General features: G+C 43.1%; 1 protein-coding gene across 4 annotated transcripts in view; it reads right to left on the reverse strand.

Annotated features, from left to right (window-relative positions):
• Window positions 1-27,964, reverse strand: part of RANBP10 (RAN binding protein 10) — a 63,460-nt gene that overhangs the window by 20,913 nt on the left and 14,583 nt on the right. For 3 of the 4 annotated variants that reach the window (XM_059481266.1, XM_059481265.1, XM_059481267.1), the window contains 3 exons: window positions 26,280-26,332; window positions 8,210-8,377; window positions 741-763 (listed from right to left, as the gene is read on the reverse strand). In XM_059481266.1, the coding sequence (XP_059337249.1) occupies window positions 741-763; window positions 8,210-8,377; window positions 26,280-26,332 (244 nt within the window). The remainder of the gene's footprint in view (window positions 1-740; window positions 764-8,209; window positions 8,378-26,279; window positions 26,333-27,964) is intronic. The other variant, XM_059481268.1, reaches the window with a different exon arrangement.

The raw sequence follows: 27,964 nt of genomic DNA on the forward strand, positions 1-27,964 counted from the left end.
ATTGGGAAGGTGAACAGGGAGTACTAGACATTATTCCTCACAATACGAAAATTAGAGGAACAAGATAAATTTTTTGCCAGCAAGTACAGAACAAAGCAAACCAACCTTCCTTACACACAACAGGGAAGTCAGCCAAGAAAATTTATCACTTTGGAGGCTTAAAAAAGTTATCAAAATGAAGAAATTTGTCTGAGGAAATTAATTTGGGGTATTTAAGTACAAAGACAGGAGTGCAACCTTAGGGACAAGAAGTCCTGTGTATGTGATGGATGCAGTGGATATGTTGGTGCATGCCTGACCTGGGTTTACCTTTTTTTCACTGAACACATTCTCCTTGTCCAGGAACACTTGGGTCTAGAAAAGAGGGAATATTTTCTTGTGCTTTTGTGAGACCTGACTAGACATGAGTGTAACTATGCACATGTTCTCCTCCTCAGAGTCAAAGCTGCATTTGGAAGACAATGACCTGTAATGAAGTTTGCATCTTTGCTTTAATTCCAGGAGAAGGAGCAACAAATTCTTAGAGGTGGTAAGGGATGAGAGGAGGCATGTGAGTAGCCCACAAACCCAGTCACAGGATTATGAAGTTTCAGAAAAAGGAGCATCCACATCATTCAGTAATGTGTGTTATCATGTTTTTTTAACAGGGCATCAAACAGAAAAAAAAAATCACCCCCACACTCTTCCCCCTCCCTTCTGTTTGCATCCTTACTTAAAATACTGAAAATAGGTGTACTTACAGGGAGGTCTGTAAAGGCTATACCTGTGGGGGGAAAAAATATTAGAATTAAAAAGACAAAGGATTTTTTTCCCTGCTTGCCTACATCCTTAACATGCTACTAAACATTACTGCATTTCAAATCCCAGCTCTGACCCTGCATTTCACTGATTCATGTATTTAGAAGTAACTTCCCTCCCCAGTCTCCTCCTCTGTAAGGTTTTGCATCTGGAGAAAGGTTCATGAAAAAGCCTAAATGTTTTCAACATCTCTCCCAAAAATTTGATTTTCTAAAAGCAGCTCCTCTTTCCTTTGCTTCTCCCTCTGTTACAAGGAAGGAGTTAGTTTTCAAGATTCACTTTGGTGTTAGAAAAAGAGTTTTAGCATAAAATTTCTTTGGTTTAGGCTGTAACTGATTCTTCCTATCAGCCAGAGGAAGAGGAAAGAATATTCAACACTTGGCATTACAAGCTGCAGCCAGGAGCACCTGAGAAACTGTGCAAAGAACAACCTCATCCTCAACTCAGCTGATATAGCTCCAAACAGAAAAGATGGAGAAAAAAGTGTATGGTTTCCCTTTTTATTTACATCTGGCATATCTTTTATTTACATCTGGCAGATGTAAATAAATATAAATACAATACAATAAATAAAACATAATATCTTTTATTTACATCTGGCAGAAAAGAGGTATTTGAGGCAGACATTGCCTGTGATGTCTAACAGGGTTCTGGCTGGAGACAACACCCACCACAGCCAGGCTGCCCAGGCACAGCTCTGCATCTGATTTAGGTGCAGTTACTGCCCCAAAGGATGGGGCCTCTCCTCCCTCTCCTGCCATGGTGGGATCCAGCAGCAGCTCAGGGAGATGGATCAGCAGAGCCCCCCAGGCTTTGGGTCACCCTCACCAGCAGCACAGGGGACACTGCTGCCATCACCCACCAAGCTCAGCTAAATCCAGACTTCCAGCTGACATTCCAGGAGCCAAGGAAGCTGCAGCCCTTCCCCATGTGTGCTCCCCAGAATTCTTCCTTGTCCCCAGCCAGAGCAAGGCTGGTACCCACAGCAGGACACCCAGTTCTCACACACATCCCACCTCTCCTCCTTCCCTTCTGCCTGGCACTGGAAGGACTGCAGAAGCAGGAGAACACCACCCTCTGGTTTTAATTTTAGGACTACTTTAACCCAGAGCTGCAATGTAATGTTACCAGATCAGTCTGAAATGGTAATTTAAACCAGTTTTAGGAGTCAAGATAGGAAACAAGTTATTCAAAACAGCACAGACCTAAATCAAATGCTCGGAAAGAAATCCCGAATCTTTTACTAAATAAACAGCAAATAAAGATAAATTAACATCATGGCAGATAGTCAGTATGGTTTAATGAACATCCTGGCACTTTGGACCTTGTTTACTGAGCACCTTTTCTACAATCCAACCAAAGATTGTGCACACAGGTGATGTTGAACACATGACTGAGGAAAACATTCAGTGAGCATTTCTCTCACCTTGTCACTTTGCCCAGATACTGCTCCTCACTCAAACCTATTTTTCACTTTGCAATTATTTTGCTCAGCTGGATGAAAAGGTGGATGAAAGCTTGTTTTCCTACCCTTATGGCAGAGTGAGGCCAATCTCCTTGAGCCTGCTGTCCACTGGAGTCTTCTCTGCCCCCAACACCTCTGAGAGCCAAAGGTGGCCAGGCCTGTGTATTTGTGTGGCTGGAAGCTGCTCCCAGCACCTTGGACAAGCACTTGGCTTTTGAATGGACTACAAGCTGGGTGGAAACTGCTCAAAGTCCAAGAGTTGTCCCTCAGGGATCCATGGCAGGGCCAACACAGTTCCCTGTCTTCACCAATGACCGGGACAATGGGACTCAGTGCGCTCCCAGCAGGCTCACAGGTGTCACCAAACTGGAGGGCACAGTGCTGTAGCTGGAGAAATGACCCAGCACAAGGCTCCCAAAGCTCAACAAAAGCAACCTAAGAGCCCAGCCACCAGGCTGTGATACTGCCAGGAAACAAGACAGGATGAGGCTGACTGGAGAGAAAGATCTGCAGAAAAGATTCTGGGTCCTGCTGGGCAACAAGTAGAGCAGGAGCCAGCAGTGGGTCCTTGCAGCAAAGGACATCAACCACATCCTGGGTTTATTAGTGAGGGTGTAGGTTAAAGGATGGGATTTCTGCCTTCTTTTTCAACACTGGTGAGTCTACACTGCAGTTATGATGTTCACCTTAGGGCTCCCCAACACAGGACACAGTGAGACTGGAGTGAGTCCAGCAGAGGCCAGCATGGGATTTCTGCCTTCTTTTTCAACACTGGTGAGTCTACACTGCAGTTATGATGTTCACCTTAGGGCTCCCCAACACAGGACACAGTGAGACTGGAGTGAGTCCAGCAGAGGCCAGCAAGACAAAGACAGGCTAAGGGAAAAGTCTCTGTTCAGTCTCAAAAGCATTAGGGCAGACACCTACTGCTGCCTACAACTCTCATACAGGAGGGTGTAAAAAGGCTTTTTCAGAGATGCATGCTGGCAGGAGACAGGAGGCAACACAGACAAGCTGCAACATGGGAAATTCTAATGAGAAAAATTCAGTATGGATTTTGGTCAAACACTGAATCAGGACCAGAAAAGCTCCCAGATGATCTCCATTCTTGAAGACAGTAAAAACTTAATGAGTTTCTGAGTACCATGATCTAGTTTGGGCCTGCTTTCAGTGTTGGATGCTTGACCTCCAGAGATCCCTCCCAGAGAAAATAATTCTATGATTCTATAAATAAACTCATTACATTGCCTTTACAATGAGACAAATGCATGTTTTCCACATTCTGTTATGTAACTCAGACTAATAAAATGCATTATGCAGACAGCACTTGGTCTGTTGCACAGACATGTCTGCTTAGAGTTTCTGCATCTGCACTGCTGCACACCTGCACCAGGAAAGCCAACAGCAGAAATGAAATAATCACAACTTGAATGAGAAACTGTTTTCTTTCTCTGCAGCCCCTCCAAAGCCTGGATCCAGTTTAAAACCACAACCTTCTAAAACACTTAAGGACTGGACAAACCAAGAGCTCAGGAAGCAAGAGCAAGTGTGTGAAGAGCAGGACATAAAGACATTAAATGAAGGTTCGGTGCTAGGGCACAGTGTGACTGACATTTTCACCTGCCAACCAAACAAAGGACTTCCACCTTCCATGACTGCACTTCCACATGATCCCATGCACAGAATGTGTTTGTGGACCTTCCAGCCCATCTCTGCTCTCCACCAGCACCAATCACCCTTTCTGCCTCACAGCTGGCCACTTAGAGAATTCAATTTGCACAAGACAATGTACATTTGGTAATCAGCCACAGCACTGCCTGCACAGCAGGGAACTCCTCCAGCATCTGTTTAGGGAACTGAGATCCAGGGAATCCTTAAGCACTGCTGGTGGATTGCAATGAACACAACTCCTTCAGCAGTGTGGGCATCCTAAAGAGCAGACCAGGAAATGCCAGCCTAGGAAAATACTTGAATATTCTCCAACATGCTGCTGAGGAGAAGCACTGTCAAACCCACATAGCTCTACATGCCCTTGGAAACAGATCCTCCAATCAGGCCACTGGGTAAAAGTGCTCACACAGAGAACAAAGCTGTGGCCAAACCTGGTATTTTCTGTTCATTTTGATAGTGAATCAGGTGGTGAGGCCCTGGCACAGGTTGTCCAGAGAAGCTGTGGCTGCCCCATCCCTGGAAGTGCTCAAGGCCAAGGTGGATGGGGCTCTGTGCAATCTGGACTCATGGAAGGTGTCTCTGCCCACAGCAGAGGGGTTGGAATACATGATATTAAAGGTCCCTTCCAACCCAAACCACTCCAGGATTCTGTGGTTTTAAATCTGATTAATCTGAAGTCTTCTTTTGAACATCCCAATGCTCTTGCTGTCTGCAAACTTCATTTGAAGCCTTGGGGTCAAACCTATTAAATCTGGGACTGACACCTGCATGTCTCTCACAACAGGTTTCTGCATTACTCCCAATGTTCCCCCTAGTCTCTAAACTGGCTGCAGAGTGGATATTTTACTTTTTAGGTTAACTTGGTCTTTTCAAGAGCCTGTACTAGAACTCAAACTACAGGAAGTTTTCTATGCCAAGACTTCAGAGGATTGCATGCTCTTTTTATAGCCCTGCTGCTCCATTTACCTTGGTCTGCTGTCAAAGTCTGAGATTTGAGACACTCCTACATTAATCCCTGAGCAAATTCATCCACTTAAACCCAGAGACCTGCAGCAGTCACATTTCCTCCTCATCTCCTGGTCCAAGACTTTCTGCTTAATGGCTGGTGCCCCAACATTTCTCCCTGTTCTATCCAAATTCACTCTCATCACACTTCTAGCCACATCTCACTATGTTTTTTACTGCCAGGACTCTGCTCAGAACTCGTCAAAAATGTTTCATCAGCAGCCAGAAGACATTCAAGACATTTTCCAGAACAGAGAATTAAGACTACATACGATGTCAAACAGTTTTCATGTGACGTCTCCAAATAAAGTTCAAGACTTAGCTCCAACCAGAACATCCAGAATTTGTGATGGCCAAGAAAACAGTTCTTATACAGTGCTCCTGATGGATCTGATTAAATGAAAAAGTATGGAGACAATGGAAGATAATAGTTAAGCAACAGAAGAAATTGCAAGGAAAACAAAAGGGGGGATGTCTAATTAATGGATGAAAAGGAGAGGACTTAAATGGTGAAGAGTGAATTAGAAAGACAAAGCTACAGTAAGTCCATCAAAAGAAAGACAAAGTCAAACCCTGAAACCCTGCTTCTCAAGCTAACTGGCCTCACAAAGGAGCTGATTAGCCTCATGAATATTCTTGGCATCTGCAGTAGGATTACACAATTACCTCATCTCCTAGGAGGAGACACACATGGCTTCCACAGCTTCATGTCAGGGAACACCTAAAAAACTTAATTCATCCCCTTCCTGGTAAACCCTGGGTCTACACAACACAGAAATGACATTCTCAGGTTAGCACTAAATATCATGGAAGTTCAAGACCTTCAAGGAGCTGCTTTTTTCAGGGAAGAAAGCATTCTGACTTCCAAACAAATCACTGCTCCTGCCTCCACTTGGCCTTGGTTCCTCTGCTGACCGCCCTGCTCACACCTCTGCTCTGTGCCCATGAGGAGCTGTGAAACCCCTGGCCAAGGGCTCCTCTCCTCAGCACTGCACTGAGCATTTCTGGATGCTGTTTATTTATCAGTGACACAAACAGACACTGCTGGCCCTCACCAACAGACTGCTCAGATGAGGTTTTCATTCTGCTTTTGTGAAAAGGCAGTAAAATGTTCCTGCAGCTTTTGTGGGGTCACCCAGCAAGGCCTGAGCTCTGCTGCTTCCCTTCTGCACTGTCTCCTCTAACCACACCATCTCTCCTCTCTCTCTCTATCTGTACCATGCCATTGCAGCTCAGAGAAAAGCTGCTACACACAGCAGCCAGCTGTGAATGGTAAGGAGAGGCTTCTCCTGTCCTTTTCTCAGACAGCTCATGTCTTGCACATCTGAAGAGCTCAGGAGGACACCCAGGGGACAGCAGTGCTTATAACTGATGCTGCTTTAAGCATGGTAACTTTCTTGTTACCTTTCCTGTTTCTTCCCACTGGCATTGTTCAGCACTGGGGTAGGCTGTTCCTCAAGGGGTCATTCAATGTCAGCTTAGAAAAACACAAGCTTTCCATCCAAAAAGCCCCATCTTTGAAGGAAAAGGAACACTTCAGTTTCAGAAAGGAAGACTAGATAACTTCTCTGCTGCAAAGAACTCTGAATGTCCCAAACCAAACAAATCTCTGAGCAAGGACATGAGGCAAAGAATCAGAAGGTGGTAAGGACAAAAGGTAACACAGAAGTTACTGAACTTGGCTCTTTATTTGGCTTCATCTGCCCAGAGACCCAGGCACAGTCCTGGGTACAAAACAGAGGAGAAAGCAGCAACTTTTCAGCTGATACAGATTATACTGTGGAGACTCTGGTCATTAAAAAGAAATTAAATACCACATGAACAAACTTGTATTCATTAAATAGAGGATCTGGCCTCTTCCTGACTCTTACATTTTTGTTATGATGAAAAGTTACAGCACCATCAGGGTGAAAAACAGTGAGGCTGGAAAAGCACCCACTTAAACAACAGAAAACATCCAGAGGAGCACAGCACAAACCACTACAGGGAAATACAGGCTAAAAATCAAGGACAGCAACTAAAAGGAGATCTTTTGTGAAATCTTTTTAACTATTTCATTACCTCAGTTGCTCTTGTTCTATCTTGTCTCACTCCTAATCAAAAGCTCCTGCTCTACACCACCAGCTCTTGCTTTCAAGCCTCTACTTGTCTCACCAGTACTGCACTGACATGGGCAGCCTGAACAAACCCAGCCTTTCCTCCCTGGACAGATGCTCCAAACCCTCCATCACCCTGGCAGCCCTTTGCTAGACTCTCTCCAGTAAGTCCCTCTCTCTCCAACATTGGGGAGCCCAGCACTGTTCCCAAGAGCTCACCAGAAATCCTGTACTCTCCAGGCACACACTGCACTCCAATCCCACTCCTTCCTTCAGCCCAGCCAGTAACTCAAAACATCTTTGCTCTGTTGGGTGTTTTGAGCAGGGTATTTTTGGTATATTTCTACCAATTTAATCTTGAACTCAACAAAGTAGAATTGACACAGCAAGGAGAAGCAAAGGAAAGGAATGCTCATCCCTCCCTGCCAAATCAAATGAATCCCAGTACAAAAAGTGAGATGAACCTATAAAATTTACTGCACATATTATGTACTAAAAAAAAAAAAGACAAGAATTTATCTGGGGTGGAGAACATGTCATCCGAGAAAATTGCATTTTAGGGGGAAATGGCCAAAAATTTCTATTTTAGACAAATAAGATATGACAGAAATATCTGAGGTATTAATTTGGGCAAAATTTTTAGTCTTTAAGACGGTTACTGAAACAAGTGTGGAATGAACCACATTGTAGCTCAATGCTTAACTCAGACCACTCTTCTGCAGAATTAATGCCTGGCTTTGGGAATGCTCGACCAATGTGTTTAGGCTTTTAGATGGACAAGTCCCTTCAAAAATGAAGACACCAGTACCATGCCTTTGTAGGTAGCTGAACAAAACACTAATTAAACTTCCCACTTCTTCCTTTCTTTCCCTCTTGTCCAGCCATCAGACATCTTATCCAACCTCCCACCTACTGTGCAGTAGCAGAGGAAAGCAGAAGAAGCTGTGGATGAAATTCTAACATATCTAAACAAACTGAGCAGCATGGAAACCATTTTACCTGCTGGAAGCATTTCTGTCTTGGAGCCAATTTACAACTGCTGACAGCTGCTGAGTGCTCTTTGCCATTTAAACCTTACTCACAGGTGTGGGACAAGAGTTACAATACAGCCAAGAATTAAACAGCAGCAAGAGCAGGGCTGGAGCATCCCTCTCCTGAGAACACCCTCACTCACCTAAACTGTGGCCATTTTTTGTGTAGAAGCAGGTGTTGTTGATGAGGTTGACACAGCAGCCAATGACATCTCCAGTGGTGAACGTGGGGCCGTAGGGCTGCCCTGTCCCCGAGGAACAGAAGGAGTGCCCATCATCTCCATGGTACCCATAAGAATGTTTATCCCATCCTGCAAAAGGCAAAAGAACAGGACAGCAGTGAAGCCAGCTCAGCAGAACCGCATGGAACTACTACAACCCTCAGGACACCATTTTCTGTGGGAGTTTTAAAATTTGATTGCCACTCCTGATTCATCCCAATATTAATTTTCACATACCTGTAACTAAAAAGAAATTAATCAGAACACACCATTTGCATTTCAACACATTTCTCTTTTATCTTGCCTGAGGTGAAACAAACTCCTTTTGTAAAACACTTGTGTTTCCCAAAACCAAATTCTTCCCACAAAAGCATTTAACAAAATAATTCTCAGACAGTTGCAGCTTTGTCTGTAAGTGCTGTGACAGGTGTAAGAAATGGAGAGAGGCAATTTTTGCATCCTCCAATCTTTATTTGATAAGGATTTCTATGTTTTCATTGGGATACATTATTTCCCATTCTGCAGACAGCTTAAAACACAGCCCTCAAATGTCAAAGGGGAGTTCAATGCAAAGTGGTCAGTTCTAATATTAATATCTTTTATTTCTTCTGCCAGTAACATTGTGCTAAGGGTTACAGCTGCACCCTGCCCACTTGTTCTTCTCTATATATCCCAGTAATTTCATTTAGATCATTCTTCTGAATGGCACAATCAAAGCCACATCTCACAGAGAGACAGAGTTCTTCCATAAAGTGACACAACATTAAAAACAGACACCTGTGTTTTATATATGGATATGGCTGGATCCTTAGGGAAGCAAAGAAGGTGCTTTGGCCATCTGCTGACCTTACACACCCAAGAGTGGTGCAGATTCTGTTAAATGTGGAGCAATGGCTCTGGCAAAGGGACTGTGTAAGAAACACAGAGACTGTGCAGGAAATGCACATCCTGCAATGAGGCACAAAAAGACTGAGCACCCTGAGAACTACAGAGCAGAGCCCTGTGAAGGTGGGCTGGAGCACTTCTGTGAGCCAGGATTTTCCTCCAAAGCCAACAACAAGATGAGGGCACTAGAAATTCAGTCTTGTAAAATAGTGCTACAACACTGAGGCATCAGCACTCACATGCTCAGGGCTTCTCACAAAACAGCCAGTGCATGTCTAAGGCCCTTCTTATTGTACCACGCTAAATTAATGCCAGTGGAAAAGTCAGGGAATGAAGCAAAACTGAAACATACCACAGTCCAAGATTTTGGACCTCTGAGCAAACTTTGAGAGTGAAAGGCATGAAGGATTCCCAGCAAATTCTAGCCTAGAAATGGTGAGTAATTTCCTCTATTTAGTCCCACACATCCAACAGGAACAGACTGAGATGTCCCAAGAGCCAGCTCTGCCTTCCCTCGGATCAGCTCCAAACAAGCTGCTGACAGTAGCACCAGTCCTGTTTCAAATCTTCACGAGAGACAGGGACAACAGCACAGGCAGCACCCTCAGCAAGCACAAAAACAATGCCAAACTGACTTGCCAAAACAAAGGAGGAAGTGATAGGGGCTCTAGAGTCTGTTGTCAAACTTTCACTGCCAAGACTCCATCCAGTAAAAATATCATTGAAATATTTTTGAATTTTTAAAACTGTGGCTCCTTTCCACTATCCCTTTTATTTGCTCTGTTGCCATCACTGATCTATTATTTTAGTCTCCCCAAAACCAGACCTGTTACCTGAGTGTCAATTCAGAACTTCTCTAATGGAGCTGTTGACAAGTTATAATTCAGATAGTAACTTCAATAAATTTATCTCTTAAGGTACTAATAATACAATCTAAATACAAACTTCTAGATCTTCTGCATACAAAACATTCCTGGCATTACAAAGCACCTACCAAGAACTTGTCATCAGCTGCACCTAAGCAGTGAAGTGCTCACACATCATGTACTGGGTGAGGCTCCCATAAAAAATACAACAGCGTGTCCCACCATGAGGATGAGCTCACTAAATGCTTGGGCCAATGCAGACATTACTGGTTCTGCAGTGTAAGAAATAAAGGTTTCTTTACCTACAGATCACAGCTGATCCTACTGAAAAAACCCTCCTCCTGTTCTTTTATGACTTGAGCTTCACAGTGTCAGTTCTTGCTGAAGCACCAATGGTGGTGGGGAACTCCAGTGAAAAGGGACTAAATAAAGACCTTGAAGACAATTACAAACGTGGTACAAACAGCAACAATGCCTGGAAAAAGCTTGTTTTGACTCTTATTCTTCCCACAAAACCACTAACATAATCAGTTAAAGAAATTTGCTCACCCAGCACTTTGCTGATGTTACACAGAGTTTACTTTTTCAACTCAAATGTTGTGTGGTGCTGAACCTGGACCTGGCACCACACCAGGGGCTTTAAATCTACACTGTCAGGCTTATCACATCACCATGGTCATCTTAAACAACAAACCAGAGTTGTTTGAGTGAACTTACTGTACTCACTGTAAACATAAGCTGAGTGGCATTAATCATATATCAAACCTTAAGTTATTTATTAATAAAACCAGATCTCTATTCCTAAAATTCTGCCCAAAATAAATATGAGGGCAGTGGCATACGGGTAATTCCAGTACTGGCCAGTTTCAGCCAGCCTTCTGAAATTTCCTAATAATCTGAATTAAAAACAAGAATCAGCATTTCTAGTACTTCTAGGTCAAAGTTTTCAGGGCCTGTTGATTTAAATTGTGTATCCCTATTGAAAGCATTTGGCATTATCCTGGATTACCAGCAGAGTGGGGAGTAACTCATCACATGTATTTTAAAAACACAGACTCCAACTTTTCTCAAAACACTTCCTGAAAACTTGGGGTTTTCCTGCACCATTAACAATTTGCTATCGCCACCTAGGAATGGGTCCAGCATATTACAGCCTCCTCTGGGACTCCCACGACACCCCTGGAGCCTCCAGTGACTCAACAGCTCCTTCCTCTACAAAATCCAGCAGGGTTTTAATAAGGACTGAATCAGAACTTCTTGAAATCCCTCCCCACAGCTGCATCTGCCAATTCTCCTGACACTTTAACCTCTGTGCCACTTGTACTCAAGTACTGCAGAAGTTGCTGGAAGGCAGAGAGAAGGTGACACCCACATGCTCCTACAATGGCTTTCTGTGTGGGATAGGGATCAGCCTGGACAAGGATGCTCTTCAAGAAGTGAGACAGGAGAAGTACAGGATGTGCATGAATCACACCCTGACTGAACAGCATTACCCCTCTCCAACCACCTGTGAGCACAGACAGACTGAGCCAGATGGAGATTCCGTTCACTCAGTACTCCTGGAAGGATTTTGTTTCCATTAAATTGTTCAATCCTCTATTAAGAACATATAAACACTCACATCATTCACTGTGTCCTGCAAGGAGTTTGACAGAGTAACTGCAATCAATGAAAATGTGCCTCCTACTACTTGGATATATCCTGTAGTTCTTGCACAGGAGAGGATGACAAACAATGGATTTGGTGTCTCCACAACATATATCAGTATGCAGACTCTGCAGAATCCCCCATAATGATCCCTTTTCCAGGCTGATGACTCCTAACTTCTTTAGCTATTTCCTGCTTTTCTGACCATCATCATCTGAACCCTCTCTGGATTTAGTGTTGCTTTGAGAATGGAGATGAAGGTGCCCCATGGAGAAGGGGAGCAGGCTGCAGTTATTCTCTGCACTGCTCCCAAACCCTCTACATGTTAATCCCAGCATTTTCCCTTCATTGTCCTTTTCACCACTGACCTGATGTTTCCATGAAGTCATTGTCATCATTCCAAAATGCATCACTGCTCCCTTTGCACACATTCTCATGTGCACCTCCCTGTTGGGGTGTGTCACCTCAGCTGGCTCCCACAGCTCCCCCAGCCCCTCTCACCATCCTCAACCTCACAATCCTCAGCAGCTCCAGCAGCCCATCCCAGGACAGACAGGGGCAGGCAGCTGCTCCTAAGAAAACCCTGGGAGAACCCAGGCACTGTCAGTTTGTGACTGGTAGCTCATTCCAACAAGGCTGTTTAAAACATCCCATTTTGGTCACTTGGTCATAGCCATGTCTAGAGCAATGGACACTCAGCACCCACATGCAGCTGTGGCCAAGTCTAAAACTTCTCAAGTGCAAGTGCAGATTCCTCTCAAAATTTCAGAACTCTGGACCAAATTGGAGAACGTGCTTTTTCTTACAAAACCCTGGTCATGGACTCCTGATGGACAATACAGACTGAAATCAAGTGACCTAGAGTGGCCGCAGGGTCCAGTTTACAGTTCTTTCCTTCTTTCCTTTCCCTTCCCCATCCTCTCTTCAAAAGTACAAAATCATTTTAAATAGGGGAGACAGGCAGAGAACAGAAAGGATTTGGTCACCTGGCCCATGTGGTCAAAGCAGAATCTCAAGGTCCTGACTCTAAGACTCTTCTCACTACAGCTCATTTTGAAGACAGCACTTTGAACATGCAAATAAAGAATCACAACCAATACAGGTAGGACTTCAGCAGCTACAAAAGCAAAAAGAGGTTAAATTTACATCCCTTTGAATTGAACACTTCAACACCCAAACCCAAAATATACCTATACATTTACTAACAAGATGCAGAATAGCTCAGATTGTGCAATCAAAGAACTGGAAGAAAGAAAAACAAAACCCATGACTAGGGCTTGGGAGGACATTTTTGTATGTTCAACACCAAACTGAAGCTCTGCTTGGCCTGCTAACAAGAAAAAGTTGATATGCTGACCTTCTTGGCAGACTACCTTGATCCCAACACATAGGGGAAAAAATTGAACAGCAAGTTCCATTGCTGCTGCTTGATAAACAGGTCAGAATTATGCAATGCCAGACACGTGGCAGAAAGGACTTGAGTTACTTCAGGACACAGTTACAGGAAAAACTGATAAACACTCACCCTTAAGCAAGCACTAGAGTTAGATGTAGCATGCTACTACTATCCCTTACTGTCCTACATCTGTCCCTGCTCAATCCCACCTTTCCCACTCAATGTCAGCCTTGCTTTGCTCTTGACTCTTTGGGCAGATCCTGAGATCAGACTCTGCCTCAGAATGCAGCAAGTGGGAAGTGGCTCTGTCGAGCTGGGTGACCATTTACACCTCAGCATCACAGAAATAACCTGGTGATTCAGGTTATTTCTCTGCCTCAAGAGCCCCAGCAATGAACACAGAACTGCTGGTAGGCTCTGGGCAGAACTGGATCATGGCTGCATCACACACTCTGGTAAAGCAGGACCTGGACAAGCTGCTCAGCCTTCAAAGTGTGGAGCATCAGCTGGAGGATGGATGGATGGATGGATGGATGGATGGATGGATGGATGGATGGATGGATGGATGGATGGATGGATGGATGATGCCCTGATTCAAGTTACCAAGGGCAGTATTTTCACCACGCCCTTCTGGCCTGATGCTTTGTTCACACAGGGTGGAGGAGAAAGCCAAGTGATGACAGCCCTGAGTGCATCAAGGTTCAAACATGTCAAACTTGCCACTGGGCACAAGGGAACAGGGAAGCCAACACCCAGAGGGATCTGTACTGAGATCCCCTCTGAGGACATGCCAAAGACTGACACATAAGGCCCAGTGATCATGGAAAATACACTTTTCCAGTGAGTTACAGCCAGACACGTCAGACTCTTCCTGCTCTGCACTTGCTGGGCTGAAGATGTTGGCAGAGAGATGAACTGTCACTGACACATGGACCATTCCCTGCCCATGAACATTCCAAAGGAGAAACACATTCTAGCATTCAACATCATGGGTGCAGAAGCTGCTGCAAAGGGCAGGGCCTTGCTGACCACACATTCAGTGCTGACCTCCCTGCAGTCAGGGATACCTGGGGCATCTGAAGCTGGAAGGAATGGTGGAGTATGTTTGGGCATATGAAGGGCAGATGGAAGTTCCTCAGAAAGAATCTGAAGATTTGTAAATAGGGTTTGTGTCTGTTATATCAGGAGTAATGGGAGAGTTTGAGACTTACTCTTCGGGACAGACCCCAGTGACCACTCTACAATCTTTCCAAAGTTTCTCTCTTTCATATTTTGGAACACTTTTCATTTTTCTCCCTTCTCTATTTTTGTCCAGTATTTTGCCTGTGGCATTCCTCTTCCCACTCCCCTGGCCAGCAATCCTAGCTTCCCACAGCTGCCCATGCCAGGGCAAGTGGTGTGCAAACACTAGCTGCAAAGGGACAAGAACTTGTGTCAACACACTGAAATAAACCAAACAAAATTATTTTATAAGATTTATTGAATCCAAAGTCCAGCAGAAACAGATGTATAAACTTTGCTTGTCCAGTGCTTGGGGAATGGGATGTGGAGGGTGGAGGCAGCAGCAGAGCCCAGAGCTGCTGCTGGACCACGTTGCAGCTGGAGGCAGGAGGTGCCTGCCCAGCTCCATGCATTGTGCTGAGCAGGCTGCTATTGCTCAGGCAGCTATGGGTCTTCGGCAGCAGCAGAGCACAAGGTCAGGGGAGGGGAAGGTACATTCAACAGAGGCTGAACAGATGGAATCTGGTGCACAGAGAAATTGGATGTTGGTTCTACACCATCCTGGGCTGAGCAGTCCCAGGCAGAGACAGGACAACCATAAATATGAGACAGGAGACAGAACCACAGGAGAAGCAGAACCACCCTCTGTTGATGACTCCATCTTCCAGTGGATTGGCTCTGCAAGTGGATGTACCTCTGGTGTACATCAGTCCACATCAGTGAACACAGGCCTTTACCCCCAGCAAAAGGAAGGCTCAACAAGCTCTGGTGCTCCTACAGCCTCAGAAACCAAATGCCTGGGCTTGAGAAGTCTGTAAATGCCTGGCCATGAGAAATATGCTGCCTCAAGAAGTATTTGAGATGCTGGAGCATCTCAGCTGTCACTCAGTTTTACAGCATTTATGCCAAGCCCTATGAAGCTGCACACACATCACATGTTCTGGTGAGAGCAAGGGGGTTGCTTTGCTTTCCTTTATTCAATCATGCTTTAGAATCAAATCAACTATTAGTGCTGCAACACATCCTTCTGTTCCCATACTGAGCCTACAAAAACAGCTGCTCAGTGGCCACAGCAACCTCTGTTACAGCACTGGGGATGTGGGCACAGGGGAGGCACAGCCTGGCATGGACAACTGTCTAGGTACAGTCACAACACCAACTGCAGGACAGGAATAGGAGCAGGGAACAGCATGCTCAACACATCACAGCATCTGCCTGGCACAGCTTCAAGGGCCTGGACATCTGCCCAGAACATGTCAAGAGTAAAGAAAAAAAAAAAAAAGAAAAAAAAGACCCTAAAACTCACTTACCCAGGGATACGAAGAAGCCCTAGCTAGAAACATCCCCAACCAGCTTCTATTTCTTCTACAAGGTGGCAAAATGACTGAATGAAGACCAAACTTTGCATTAGAGAACCAATGCTTGTACAGAGAACAAAACCACTTTACCCCATGGAGCACAAACTTCCCTAAGCAGGGGCTGGGTGGGTTCAGGTCCATAACCCTTGCAGTATCCCACTGAATTCTGCACAGGGCCATGGAGCTGCACAGCATTACACACACCCCAGGCAGGCACTGCTGCTCACGGCCTCCCCCTCACCCCAGGTCCCAGCAGAGCAAGCAGAGCCAGCCTGGCCCCTGCACACACAGCAGATGATGCTCATCACAGAGTGCAGGACTCTTGGCAGGCCTGGCTGCAGCTTTTGCTCAGAAGCTAGTCCATATTTTTTAATAAAGTACTTGCAACTGCAAAAGAGACAAAATTCAGTCCAAATCCTCACAGCAAGACTTGTGTGGCAAGAATCCAAAGGAGAGGAAAAAAAGAAAAAAAAGGAATCACAACATCTCTCTCATATTAACAGTGAGCAGGAGGAAAAGGACACAGTGACCCAAAAATCAGTATGACTCAAGAGTCTGAGAGATTGAGCAGAATGTGGGTGCTAACAAGCATTGCCTGATCTACCATGGAGACAACAAGCAGAGCAGCACTGTAGAATTCAATTTTTCACAATATTGATCTGGCACAGTGATTTTTAGACCAGATCAGCAAGTCCTACCATTAACAACCACTCACTGCATGTTAACTAGCCTTCAAAAAAGCATCAAACCACAACTACACCATTATATAAAGTGGCACTACCCACTGACTCATAAAGAAAAAAACAAAATCAGAAAGCTCTGGACAACTGCGACACAGGCAATACCTTTTCAACAGGAAAGGTCTGTTCCACCAGCCCCAGAAATTTGTAAGGAGTCCATTTCACTATTACTTAGCATGCACCACACCACAGAATACAGTAATCAAGATAAAAATCATACTTCCTTGAATGAATAAAGATGGCAAGTCCTCCTAACTTACAATCTTGATGGCTCCAACCTCTGCCAGAGTCAGAACATGGTTTGGGTTTCCCTACACCAGAGAGGTCAAGATGTGCTTGGAGCCATTTACAGCCCTGTGAAGACCACAGCCACAGATCAGGCTGTTTCTGCAAACAAAGGAAAAGCTCTCCAGCATGATCAGGTCACCACTGTTCTATTGTATCCACCATATTCCCTGGCACAGCACAGAGGAGAGAGTGGGACACAGGGCAGGGTACACAATAATGCAGGACAGGGATGGGGAAAGAGTCAGATGAGGAGCATTCCCATTTATCTATTTAGTGGAAGGGGTAAGGAACAACAATCAAAAGCTTATTACATATACAGCTTCAAATCTCATCATACTAAATAATTCATTCACATGTTCATTTATGGGCCAACTTTTCAACCTTCAGCTGCGGGGCAAGAACACCTTTATAAAATATTAAGACACTTCCAGCAAAGTCTTGCAAGGTAATGGACAAGAGTCATTCTACAGACACATCAAGGCACGACAGTTTAGTGACTCAGCCAAAAGAAATGTTGGAGATCACTGCAGAATGCAGGGGGTTCATGTCCAGCTACTAGCAAAAACAATCCCTAAAATGGTATTTAACGAGCTAAGAAAATTACAAACAAAAATCCACTTATCTAAACACAAGACCTTATGGAGAGAGAAGTCTTCCAGAAGAAACACACCTCCTGATATAAAGAGGTTGCAACAAAGACTTCTAGATTCTAAACTGAGGTTTCTTAAATACTTTCCATATTAATCAAGGTGAAGCAACAGGGTTTTCTGAAGAGAATGATATTTATCCATCAGCGGAAACAGCTGCTACCCAGCAATTTGAATTGTACTGAAACTGAGTTCTGTGTTGATGCCACCTTTTATCCAAAATAATAGGTACAGCCACATTAAAGAATTTGTTTTAATCTGAAAAACAAGCAGTTCTGTGATTACAACTTGTGTTGACAGCTAAACTGCTGTCTCTAAAGTGCCAATCAACTCTTAGCTGTCACTAAAATACCTGGATTTTCCATAATCTGTGCTACAGCTGGAGATGCAACCTGTGGCACAGGTGAAGGCCAAACCCCAAACCCCAATGTGCAATGCCATCTCTGCCCTGCTTTGGATGCTTTCCCCATGGTACACAACCAGCACAGCCAGCTGGAGGACAGAGAACCCTTGCAAAGGCTCCAGCACAGCCATACCACACATCTCTGGGAACGTGGTGCAGGAGGACAGAGCACAGAACCTCTGAAGAGGCCAGCCCAGCTCTGAAAGAGACACAGCACAGAAATCAGGGCATGGAAAAGTGCAGGCCAGCACTAAGAATCACATACCCACACTGATGCCTGATCTCTTAATGGCCAGTGGAAACACTTTCTTTGGTTATTTTCCAAGGCCAGGATTACTGCCTTGAAATACTGATGGATGGTTTTGTTCAACTTTAATGGCAAAGCACTTTCCAAACTACTTCTGGGTGAGGCACAGCTCTGAGAGCTCAGCTGGAGCCTCAGTCTGCTCCTCCAGTCAAACCTGAAGGCTGGGTGCCCAAAGCCAGTCTAACTGAAGAGACCAAAGGAAAAAATAAAAGAGAGGAAAGAAACCCAACACTTCACTATAAACCCAACCAAATGGGCAGCAGTTTTTCTGGCTGCAGGCAGGACAATCATTACAATCAATATGAGCAAACACATGACCTGAAGTCAGTCAGAAAGGGAAAAAGGCAGGAACTTTTACTGTATACAGTCCTAGCTTTCATATACATATCCATAAATAAAACATGGCATTAAAGTTAACCTTAATTCAGAAGGTAATTCATCCCAATTCTGTGGCTCAGGAGCTGGTTTAGCTACTCTCCAGCTCTGAACACAGCTGATAGCACCAGGTCTGACCTCATCTGGGGACCTGATCCCTGCGGTGTCACCCTCAGCACGTGGAGATGCCACATCTGTCCCACCCCCTGCCACAGCAGCTCAGCCCTATCAGCCCTGAGCACCAGGCTCATCTCCAAAACACACCCACCCCACCAAGCTGGGACCATGATAAGCTCTGCAGGGCAACACCCCAAACACAGCAGCTGTGAGGAGGCAGCTTTGGTCAGAGAGCCCTTTAATGAGCCCTGAAAAACTGAAGAATGGGAAAGAAAGAACCTCCAGTTCTTCTAAGGGACAAAGATGGGATGTGAGTGAATGCACAGGGCACACAACAAATCTGCTTCAGTATTTAAGCTGGAATTTTCATACAAGTTCAGGTGAATTCAGCTCATAAACTGAAAAAATGATTGAAAAAAAGAGAAAGCTCACATGGGATGAGAAGACAACTGAGGAGTTCAGGTGAACTCAGCACATAAACTCAAAAGATTATTGAAAACAGAGAAAGTTGCCGTGGCATGAGAAGACAACCCAGCAGTTCAGTGGAACTGAGCTGAAGGTGATGGGCAGAGGACAAATCAACCATGAACGACAAAGATCCCCAAAGACACAAAGAATTCATTTTTTAAAAATAAAGATCATATAATTTTAAGAATTCTAAAATTTCAAATTTTAAAAATTTTAGTGGTTTTAAATTTTAATTTTCAAAGGTGTTCAGCTGATCTGCAGAGAGTAGAAGCAGGAAGAGGAAAGATGAGAGTGAGTTAAGGAATCCCAGAGGAACTCAGATTCTTCAACATATGACACAGCAGGGCAGCCATTAAAATACACATAGAATACATGTACACACAGAATTTAGAGTGAAGATGAAGAAAGAAAATTTAATGAGTTGTGTATACCCAGGATAAACAAAAATTAAGTGCTCCTCAGATTACTTTCCTATGATGGCATTTTACATACACTGAACACAAGATTGATTCCATATGGGGAAAAAAAAAAATCTTAACACTAAAAATATGTGAAAGCTTAAGTTCAAAGGAAATCCTTTTGTTTTATTACAAGAAGCCCAAATTTCTTATTAATTTCTTTAGCATGACCTTAATTTTGACTTAAATTTAAAAAAATTAAAAAAAGCTATTTTGAAAATAGCAGATGGTGCAGTACAGTAAAAGCAGATTCAAGGAAGAAACAACCAGCTTAAACCAGTCTCAGGACACTTCCTCCCATATGAGATTTTTTAATTTTTATTTTCAAATGGGGCTGTGTAGGCTTTATTGCTTAGCTTTGTGTTTTGGACTGAACTCTTATTAGTGGCTGGAGTGCATTAATTGTGATTCTGGAGTGCATCTTGCAGTTTAGTTTAGAAGAAACAGGGGTAGCAACAACCAAAGATGTAAATAAAACTACAGGCAGTGGTGACAGCCAGGAGATTCACTTACATAAATAAATCCCTTCTCCAAAAATAAGGGACTCATGTAGGTAAATCAAAAAGGCTCTGACTTTCAAAGGCCAGAAATCTCCAATCTGCTGTAACATGTATCTTTTCTTGGCAGTGTATGTTTTTATCCACCACTGTTCCATGCACCACAATCATCTTCACCCACCCACATGAGCTCTTGTGTGCTGAGGAATTTTTTTAAAAATCCATTCTGCACAAATGGATTCAATAATTCCAGAGCTGACCCATCACACTGACTCACTTTGCTCTCTTTTCTTCCACTGTGCAGTGCTGAAATTTGCCATTTCTAAACACACTTATGACCTCTTAGGAGGCACAAATTATGCTTTCAGGTAAAAAGCAGTTAAGTCAGCAAAAGGCTACCCAAGTGAAGTTTCAGGAGTTCTCAGCCTAAATAAAAAATCAGGGAGACAAGCCAGCCAAGTTAGCTTCAGCCCACTATGCCTGGAAAGACTGAAAAAAATTAGGAAAACTGTTAATTGGGGGGAAATTTAATTGAGGTTTTCAACACATATCTCTATCAAAAACAACCTCTGACCACTGTTAACCACGTGACTCAGGAGAATAAAGTTTCCCAAAGGAGCTGTTTCACCCTGCATTACCTGTGATGAGCCAGGCAAGTGCACAGAGCCAAGTTAATAACAAGCCCAGAATGAAGCAGGGCCCCCCACCCATTCTTATTAACCCAATTAGGTGACCCATTCCACATGCAGCCCCACAAACTGGTTTGATAGGATAAATTAGAGGGTACCAGAGGCACAAACAATTTTGTGGACAGGAACTGGCACAGCCAGCTGGATGTGGAACCAGCACCTGTCCAAGGCTTTGCTGTGACACCCTCTGGAAATCCCACATGCCTTTTTGGACAACTGTTCTTAAGGATAGCTCTGAAAGAGCTCTGCAGCAGGACAAACACCATAAGGTACCAAAAGCCAGAGCTTCATCAGCTGCATAAATAAATAAACTTAACAGAAATTACTTCTAAGGACAGAAAATCAAGCAGTGTGTCCAAGTTGCTGATGCAGCCAAGAGAGCAGACTGATTCACTGTTTGTGTGCCACATACTGCTCGTGTATTTACCCCCATACTTCAGGGCTTTTGCTGATTGCTCTAGAAAACAAAAGCCTTTTTTCCCCAGGTAACCATGTAGCTTCTTCCCCTCCTGTTTCTGCTGAAGCCATAAGAATTGTGAAAGCTTGGCAAGGATTTTCCTTTGCCCTTGTTTGCAAGACGGGATAAGAGCCATTTCCTGAACTTGCTCTGAATTTTAATGTTCTCTTTTACTATAAAAAGTAAGATACTGGTGCTTGTGATACATCCAGTGATTAAATTTCAGAGAAAATCTACAAAAGTTGTCATAAATCAAGAAAACCTAACAAACAGGGAAGGGTATAGAGCCAGGAGTGTATGATTTGGAGAGACGATCACAAAGCACTGATAGAGGTTTTCATGTATAGAGCTACAAAAAGGAAAGAAATGAATTATTTTCCACCTCCACGTGATCCAAGAACAGATTCAGACTACATGGGATATTCAGCTTTGTCATCAGGAAAAGTTTCCAACACAAGGACAGTGTTGGAAGAAGTTGCCAGAAAAATAATGAAAGACTGGTTTAGACACACACCTGTCAGGCAGGACTAATGCTAATTGAACTCACTTCAGATCAGATGATTTGGTGAGGTCTCAGCTTCTATAATTACTGCATTTAGCACTGGCACTGAGTCCTTTAGCACAGGTCCTTTGTTTGTCAGTCACAGAAAGGGACAAGCCAAAGCACAAACTGAAAACTTCCTTAAACACATTCGAAGTAGAAAGATACCATAGCATTCACAGAAAACAAAAGAAACAAAACAAAACAAAATCACCAAACAAACAAACCTCAAGAACAAAAAACCCCACACCAACACCAGACCAAAACTGGCTAGAAGGAAAATCTGGAAGATTTTAGCAGAACTTCCCACTTGTAGCAGGATTAACTTAAGAGTTACATGAGGCTGCCAGATCCTTGTGGAATTGAGGTTTGAAAATCTAAATACAGAACCTCTGCAGAAACCCATCCCCAACTCTGATGGGAAAAATATCCTCCCATGAGAATTTTACTTGTGCAGGACCAGGAGTTGGACTCAGTGATCCTTGTGAATCCCTTCTAGTGTGGGACATCCTATTATTTTATGATACAACACCTACCCAGCCTCCCCTCTCTGGCTGCTCCCAGAGGGGAGCACACCAAAATGAAAACTCCTGGAAACATCCCTAAGGAAGAAAAAAGGAACTTTTTCCTCTCAAAGAAAGGAACAGAAGGACAGAGTCCTCAACTGTCTTGCTCCCCCTGCTTGCATCTCCTCTGACAGCTTGTAAGATAAGCTGAGAAGAAATAAAGTCCTACCTACAAATGTCAACAGAAACCTATCAGCAAGAAAATTCAAAGGAAAGGATCTCCAAACAAAGCTAAAATGGAAAGTCCAGTCCACACACTGGTTTATGGAGGATGAAGGATGGCTTTCACAGAGAGGGGGAATTCTTAATTCCCAGGGTTCGTTTCTATTTTATGTCCAGATAAATGGGTTGCTCTCAAGGACCTTTGGCTGAACAACAGACTCAGGACACCTGGACAAAATGTTTCTGGTTTTGGTGACCTGGCTCACAGCACTACAGACCCAGAAGCCAAACCCTAATAGGGAGAAGGTTTCTGTACACCAAATTCTCCTGATTTATCTGGCTGCACACTAATTCAAGTCTATAAAATATTATTGAGTTTGAAACCTTGTTCTTTTAACAAAGAGTTTGGAACAGACAGATAGTGAATAAACTAAGCAGCATCTTTTTGTTTAAAAAGCAAGCTGAAAAAATTACCAACGTTTCAGAAAACCAGAGAATGGTGAGTGAAAGCTGGCACTCCCTGCAGCTCGCACAATGCTGCACAGCAGGGCAGGTCATTCATTAACCAGAGGGTGTTTAAAGTCTCTCAAAGTGATTGGTCAGCTCCTATCTGTGCTGTTTGAGAAACTGAAGCAGGGTATGCCTAAGAGTGTGGTTTCACAACATCTCAGGCTGAATCAAGAACTTGCTGCTACCTTAGAGATTCATCCCCCCTTCCCTCTCTGCCTGGCTCTATGTCCCAAAGAGCTCAAACAAATGAAATGTTATTTCTCAACAGCATAAAAACTTGAACTAATGCAGAACATCACATGCAGGGGAGACTCATTCCCAGTGTGCAATCTCACCCATGTTAAGGACAGGACACTTATCATCCTCTCATTTTATGGAGGTTTGGTGAAACCTGCAGCAAACCACCAACACATTTTCAGCAGGGCTCAGGAAAACTTACTGCACTGAGGCCTAAATAATAATAATAACAAAATTAAAAAGGACTGATCTGTTACATGCAGGATGCACAAGTAAGAGCATGTCTCCATGGTTCCTGAAGGAACCAGCCCACCAGGTTCCTGCCTGGCCTGGAAGCTGGCCTGGCCAAGGTGACAAGTGCCAGAGCCAAAGGCTTGCACCAGGGCAGAAGAGTGGCTGTGCAGATGGGGTGGAGAGGAGGGAAGGGTCAGGTTTCTCTCCTTTGATGACATGGAGTTAGATCAGTTCAGCTGCAACATGTAATTTCATCCTCAAATACCAAAATGCTGAGCACACGTGAAAAAAACTGAATGTGGGGAAGAAGTGAGCAGACATTTCACTAAAAGCCACTGCTCTAAAGCAGAATGCTTGTTAGTAAATGTTCTAAATGCCTTTATTTTTTTTTTTAAATCAAGATATGTCAGGGTCACAAAAGTTGGTAGCTAATAATAATCCCACAATTATTTCAGACCTGCTGACTGAATTTCAAAGCACAGCACAAAGAAACCCTGAGTAGAACATGGACAGGGAACTCTCCAATTAAAAGCAATCTCTATTCTCAATGCAGACAGGGGTAGTTAAGGGAACTCAGCTCATGTGGCTCCAATCACATTTGTAATCTCCAGACAAAGCTCAGCACTACCCCCCCAGCACCCAGCTGGGTTTAAGCCAAAATAAATCTGGCAATAAAACACAAATGCCCTGACTTGGAACTGGATATGGCCAAAGTGTTTGTCCTCGTGGAGGCAACAGGAGTTTGAGACAGAACCCAGCAGCAAGATTGTGCTTTGAATTAGGACTCCCAGGGTGCCACCAAGGATCCCCAGTGAAACTGGGAACAAGAAAGGGACCAGCTTTGGCTCCTGTACCAGGCTCTGGGCTCCCAAGCACCACTTGTAGTGGTTACACACTTCCCTGGCAGCACACTGAGTGAAAATCGATCTGTTAAAGCAGAAGTGACTTAGAAAGGGTCTAAGGAAAGAAACCTGGCAGGGTTTCAGGTCACAAAAAGTTAAAATTACACTCTGACACAAAGCCAAGTCAAGACTCTGAAGTCTGTCACTTCTTTGTGAGCTCTCACTTACTCTGTGCTGTGAAGGACCTGATAACAGTTAAGCCTGGAAATGTTTCTCACTACAGTTACTTGAACAATATACTAAAAAAAAAATATATACATTTAAAAAAATCACACTCACTGTCCAAAAGCCAGGAAGATAATTACTGAGCTGTAATACAGAGCCATGCAGTTAATCTTATACAGATGGGAGAGAGACCTAACTATGACCACAGAATGACTCTTGGCAGCATAATCTGCATGTGATCAAACAAACAACAGGTTCAGAGGATCAAATTAGTGCTTATTTAGCAACGAATTGTACAATCTCAAGTCTCAAGTTCACTTTATGCTTTATTTCACTGAGAGAAAAGAGTTCCACGTTCATCACATGCACTGTAGAAATGACAGTGGTGTACAGGCACTTTGACTCAAACTGGCCACAAATGCTGCTCATATAACTCCTGGGCTTTAAAGCCATTTATCAGAAGTGGTTTGGGTAATTTTTAGTCACCAAAGGGGGAAGAAAAAAAAAAAAAAAAAGAGAAGAAATTACAACGAAAAAAAAAAGAGAAGAAATTACACTGGCTGTTGAATTTCAGGACAGCACACCTGAGACATTCAGCACACACCATCTTGGTTAGCACTGAACCCTGGATGTACCCATGCTATAACCCCAGGGGAATCCTAAATAAAGCACAATCCAACCAACCATCTTCAAGGCCAAGCCTACAAAACATTCCCCCCATCTTTCCATCACACAAACCATAGAGCCATGAACAGAACAGGCTCCATTAACCACCAAACCACCCCTTGTCCAAGAACTTCAATCCTGGAAGGAGATGATGGGACTCAATTCCTGCTTTGCCTTGGACATGGCACAGAACCCACCTGGATCAGGAGTGGGGGCAAAGAAAGGGCAGAGAGAGAAGGACTGACTGGTGCAGCTGTCATAACAATTACTAACAAATATAAATTGAAGATCCAAATTCTTTGAAGCACAGGTGTCACTCAAAGCATTCTCCCCAAGACAGATCTTTCTTTTGTTAGGACATTCACAAAACATGCTCCTTTCCAGACACCAAGATCCATAAATGCTGAGCACAGATTTCACCTTTAAAACATCTTCACCAGAAGTAACACCCAAAGCCAAAAAAGTCCCCACCACTGACCAGCTGTCATTCACTTTGGCATCTGAAGAACATTTACTTTCTACCAAATACAAACTTCCAATTTCAAGCCCAGTTGTAAGGATTTCTGGCATAGAAGTCACTACATCAATATATATCTAGAAATTGTTATTTTGCTCAATAAATTGGATATTGTCAAAGAAGGATTACCAATTATTTATTTCTAAAAAGAAGCCACTTGACCAACTTAGCAGCAAACCAAAAAATACACATTTCAAACAAAAGAAGCAACAATCTTAACTGGAAATATCACTCTATCAGATTTTTGTAGTCTTTCAGTGGGAAGAAGGAAAGAATAGAGACAAGACAACAGCCCAATTACCCTGTCATTTTCAGATTCTTTCATGTAAATTTGTCAAGTGGAGTATACAGATTAAATGCAAAATTGTTGTCTTACTTACTTTTCAGACACAAAGAATAGTTTGCCTGTCTGAAAGCTCATCATCTTGCCCATTACCTATTAGTTTAGCTTTAATCTCTATTATCTGCTGAAATCATCATGGCTGCATTGACAACACCAGTAACTCAATTTAAGATAACACTCAATATTGAAGCTTCCAGATATAAGACAATTATAGTAATGCAATTCTATTAATAGAAACACACATTCACTAATACATATATGTAAAGAAAAATCTTTATTTCAAATGAACATTTAACACAGATTGTAAAACAAACCTTAACAGTGACTTACCAGGAAGCCTGTTCATGTTGACTCCTTGAGCAGAAAGTCCTATTCCCATGTACCTTCAAAAAAACCAAACAAAATATCAGTCAAGCAAAAGAATGGTCACAGCACAAGATTCCCTGCAGCAGAAATACAGCACTAAAATAAACCCAATCCACACAAAAAATTACTGAAGAATGACAAAATTACTAAAGATTTTCTATTATTTATGTATTTTATTGAATCCAAGATAAAACATCAATCTCCTCTAGTAACTGACAGCTTTCCAATGTACAACTACAGCTACTTAATTGGTAGGAAAAGCACTGAAAAAAAAATCAGTAGTTTAATTTCCAATTTTGTAGTTGTGAGGTATTTTTACTCATATATCAAAAAAACTATTTATATAGGCGATTAACAAGACAGTAAAAATCATCTAAGTGCAGATATAGTACATGAGGACAGATGTCTGTCCAGCCTGATGTACTCTCTCCAAAAACAGCTGACAGTGGATGCAGAGGACAGAGCACTCAGTTGTACTTTCCAAGAACACTTTTTCATTGTTCAGCATATATTTTACACAATCTCACTTTCTGAACCTTTGTAGGTTCTTTGAAAAGGCAACATCCCACAGCTCCCCCATTCAATTCCTGCCCAAGCTATTTTTTATTTTAAAATTCGAAGAGAGAGGAAAAGGATTTCCCTGACTACTTTCTCAAGGATTTTGAAGTCCTGATTGACACCCCTCCCCAAAGGTCTCTTCTCAAGGCTGGTTAATCAGAGTCTGCTCAGCTGCTCTCATGGAAGCTCATCTCCACCTCAGCTCCTGCTACACTTCCAGTTCTGTGACTTCTTTGAGAAGCAGGGAATAACCAGAGCCACCAACATCACATAGCACAAGCCCAAGGTGATTATTACAGATAACAGCATAACAACGTTCTCTGCTTTGGTTTCTATTCCTCCCCCTCCTGATCTCTATTATTCCATTTATGTTCTGACTGCAGATGAGAACTGAACTCACTTTTCCATCAAGTGGGACACAGCTTGACCCTGCACTCTAAGTGGCAGCTCAGAGGCCAATTTGTATAAAGTCTGGATTGTTTATTCCACCCTCATAAAAACCATTATGCACCTATCCAGCAGGACAGTAAGGCAAATCCAACCTTCACAAAATCTGCTATTCCTTACTGCAATGCTTATGCACATTCCCATTTTGTGTCTTCTGTTTCTGTTAATTTGCATGGTCTGTAATTTTTTTGTTGTTGTCAAACAACATGGTTGCTGTATTAATTCTTTTACTTCAGAATGATAATCCTTTAAAAGCAGAAGAGTGGCATTTGTGAGCCTCCAAACATTCCTGTTTCAGAGCTCTTCATAAGAAGCTCTCCTGAGACTCCAGCTTGCTTCCCATCCCTGATGTGCTGGGAAGAAAAAATATTTCTTTAAAATTTCAGACCTTTAGCCACATGTCCCTCAACTAATTTTGTCAACCTTATTGGTTTTTTTAAGCTTAAAAGTTTGTTCTTTCAAATTTTCTCATTGAATAAAATTTAAACTTGGGGTGTGTATCCCTATTGCCTCTCAACCCTATGTACTTTTGTCAGTTGTTTTGATCAGCTGTCTGATCCTCCAATAAAATGTCTTCTTAAACAGTCTCTCTACCATCTCAAAGAATTTACCCTTCTGATTTTATTAGCTATTCTTAAACAAGC

The sequence above is a fragment of the Ammospiza nelsoni genome, chromosome 13, assembly GCF_027579445.1.
Source record: "Ammospiza nelsoni isolate bAmmNel1 chromosome 13, bAmmNel1.pri, whole genome shotgun sequence".
Taxonomy (NCBI): Eukaryota; Metazoa; Chordata; class Aves; order Passeriformes; family Passerellidae; genus Ammospiza; species Ammospiza nelsoni.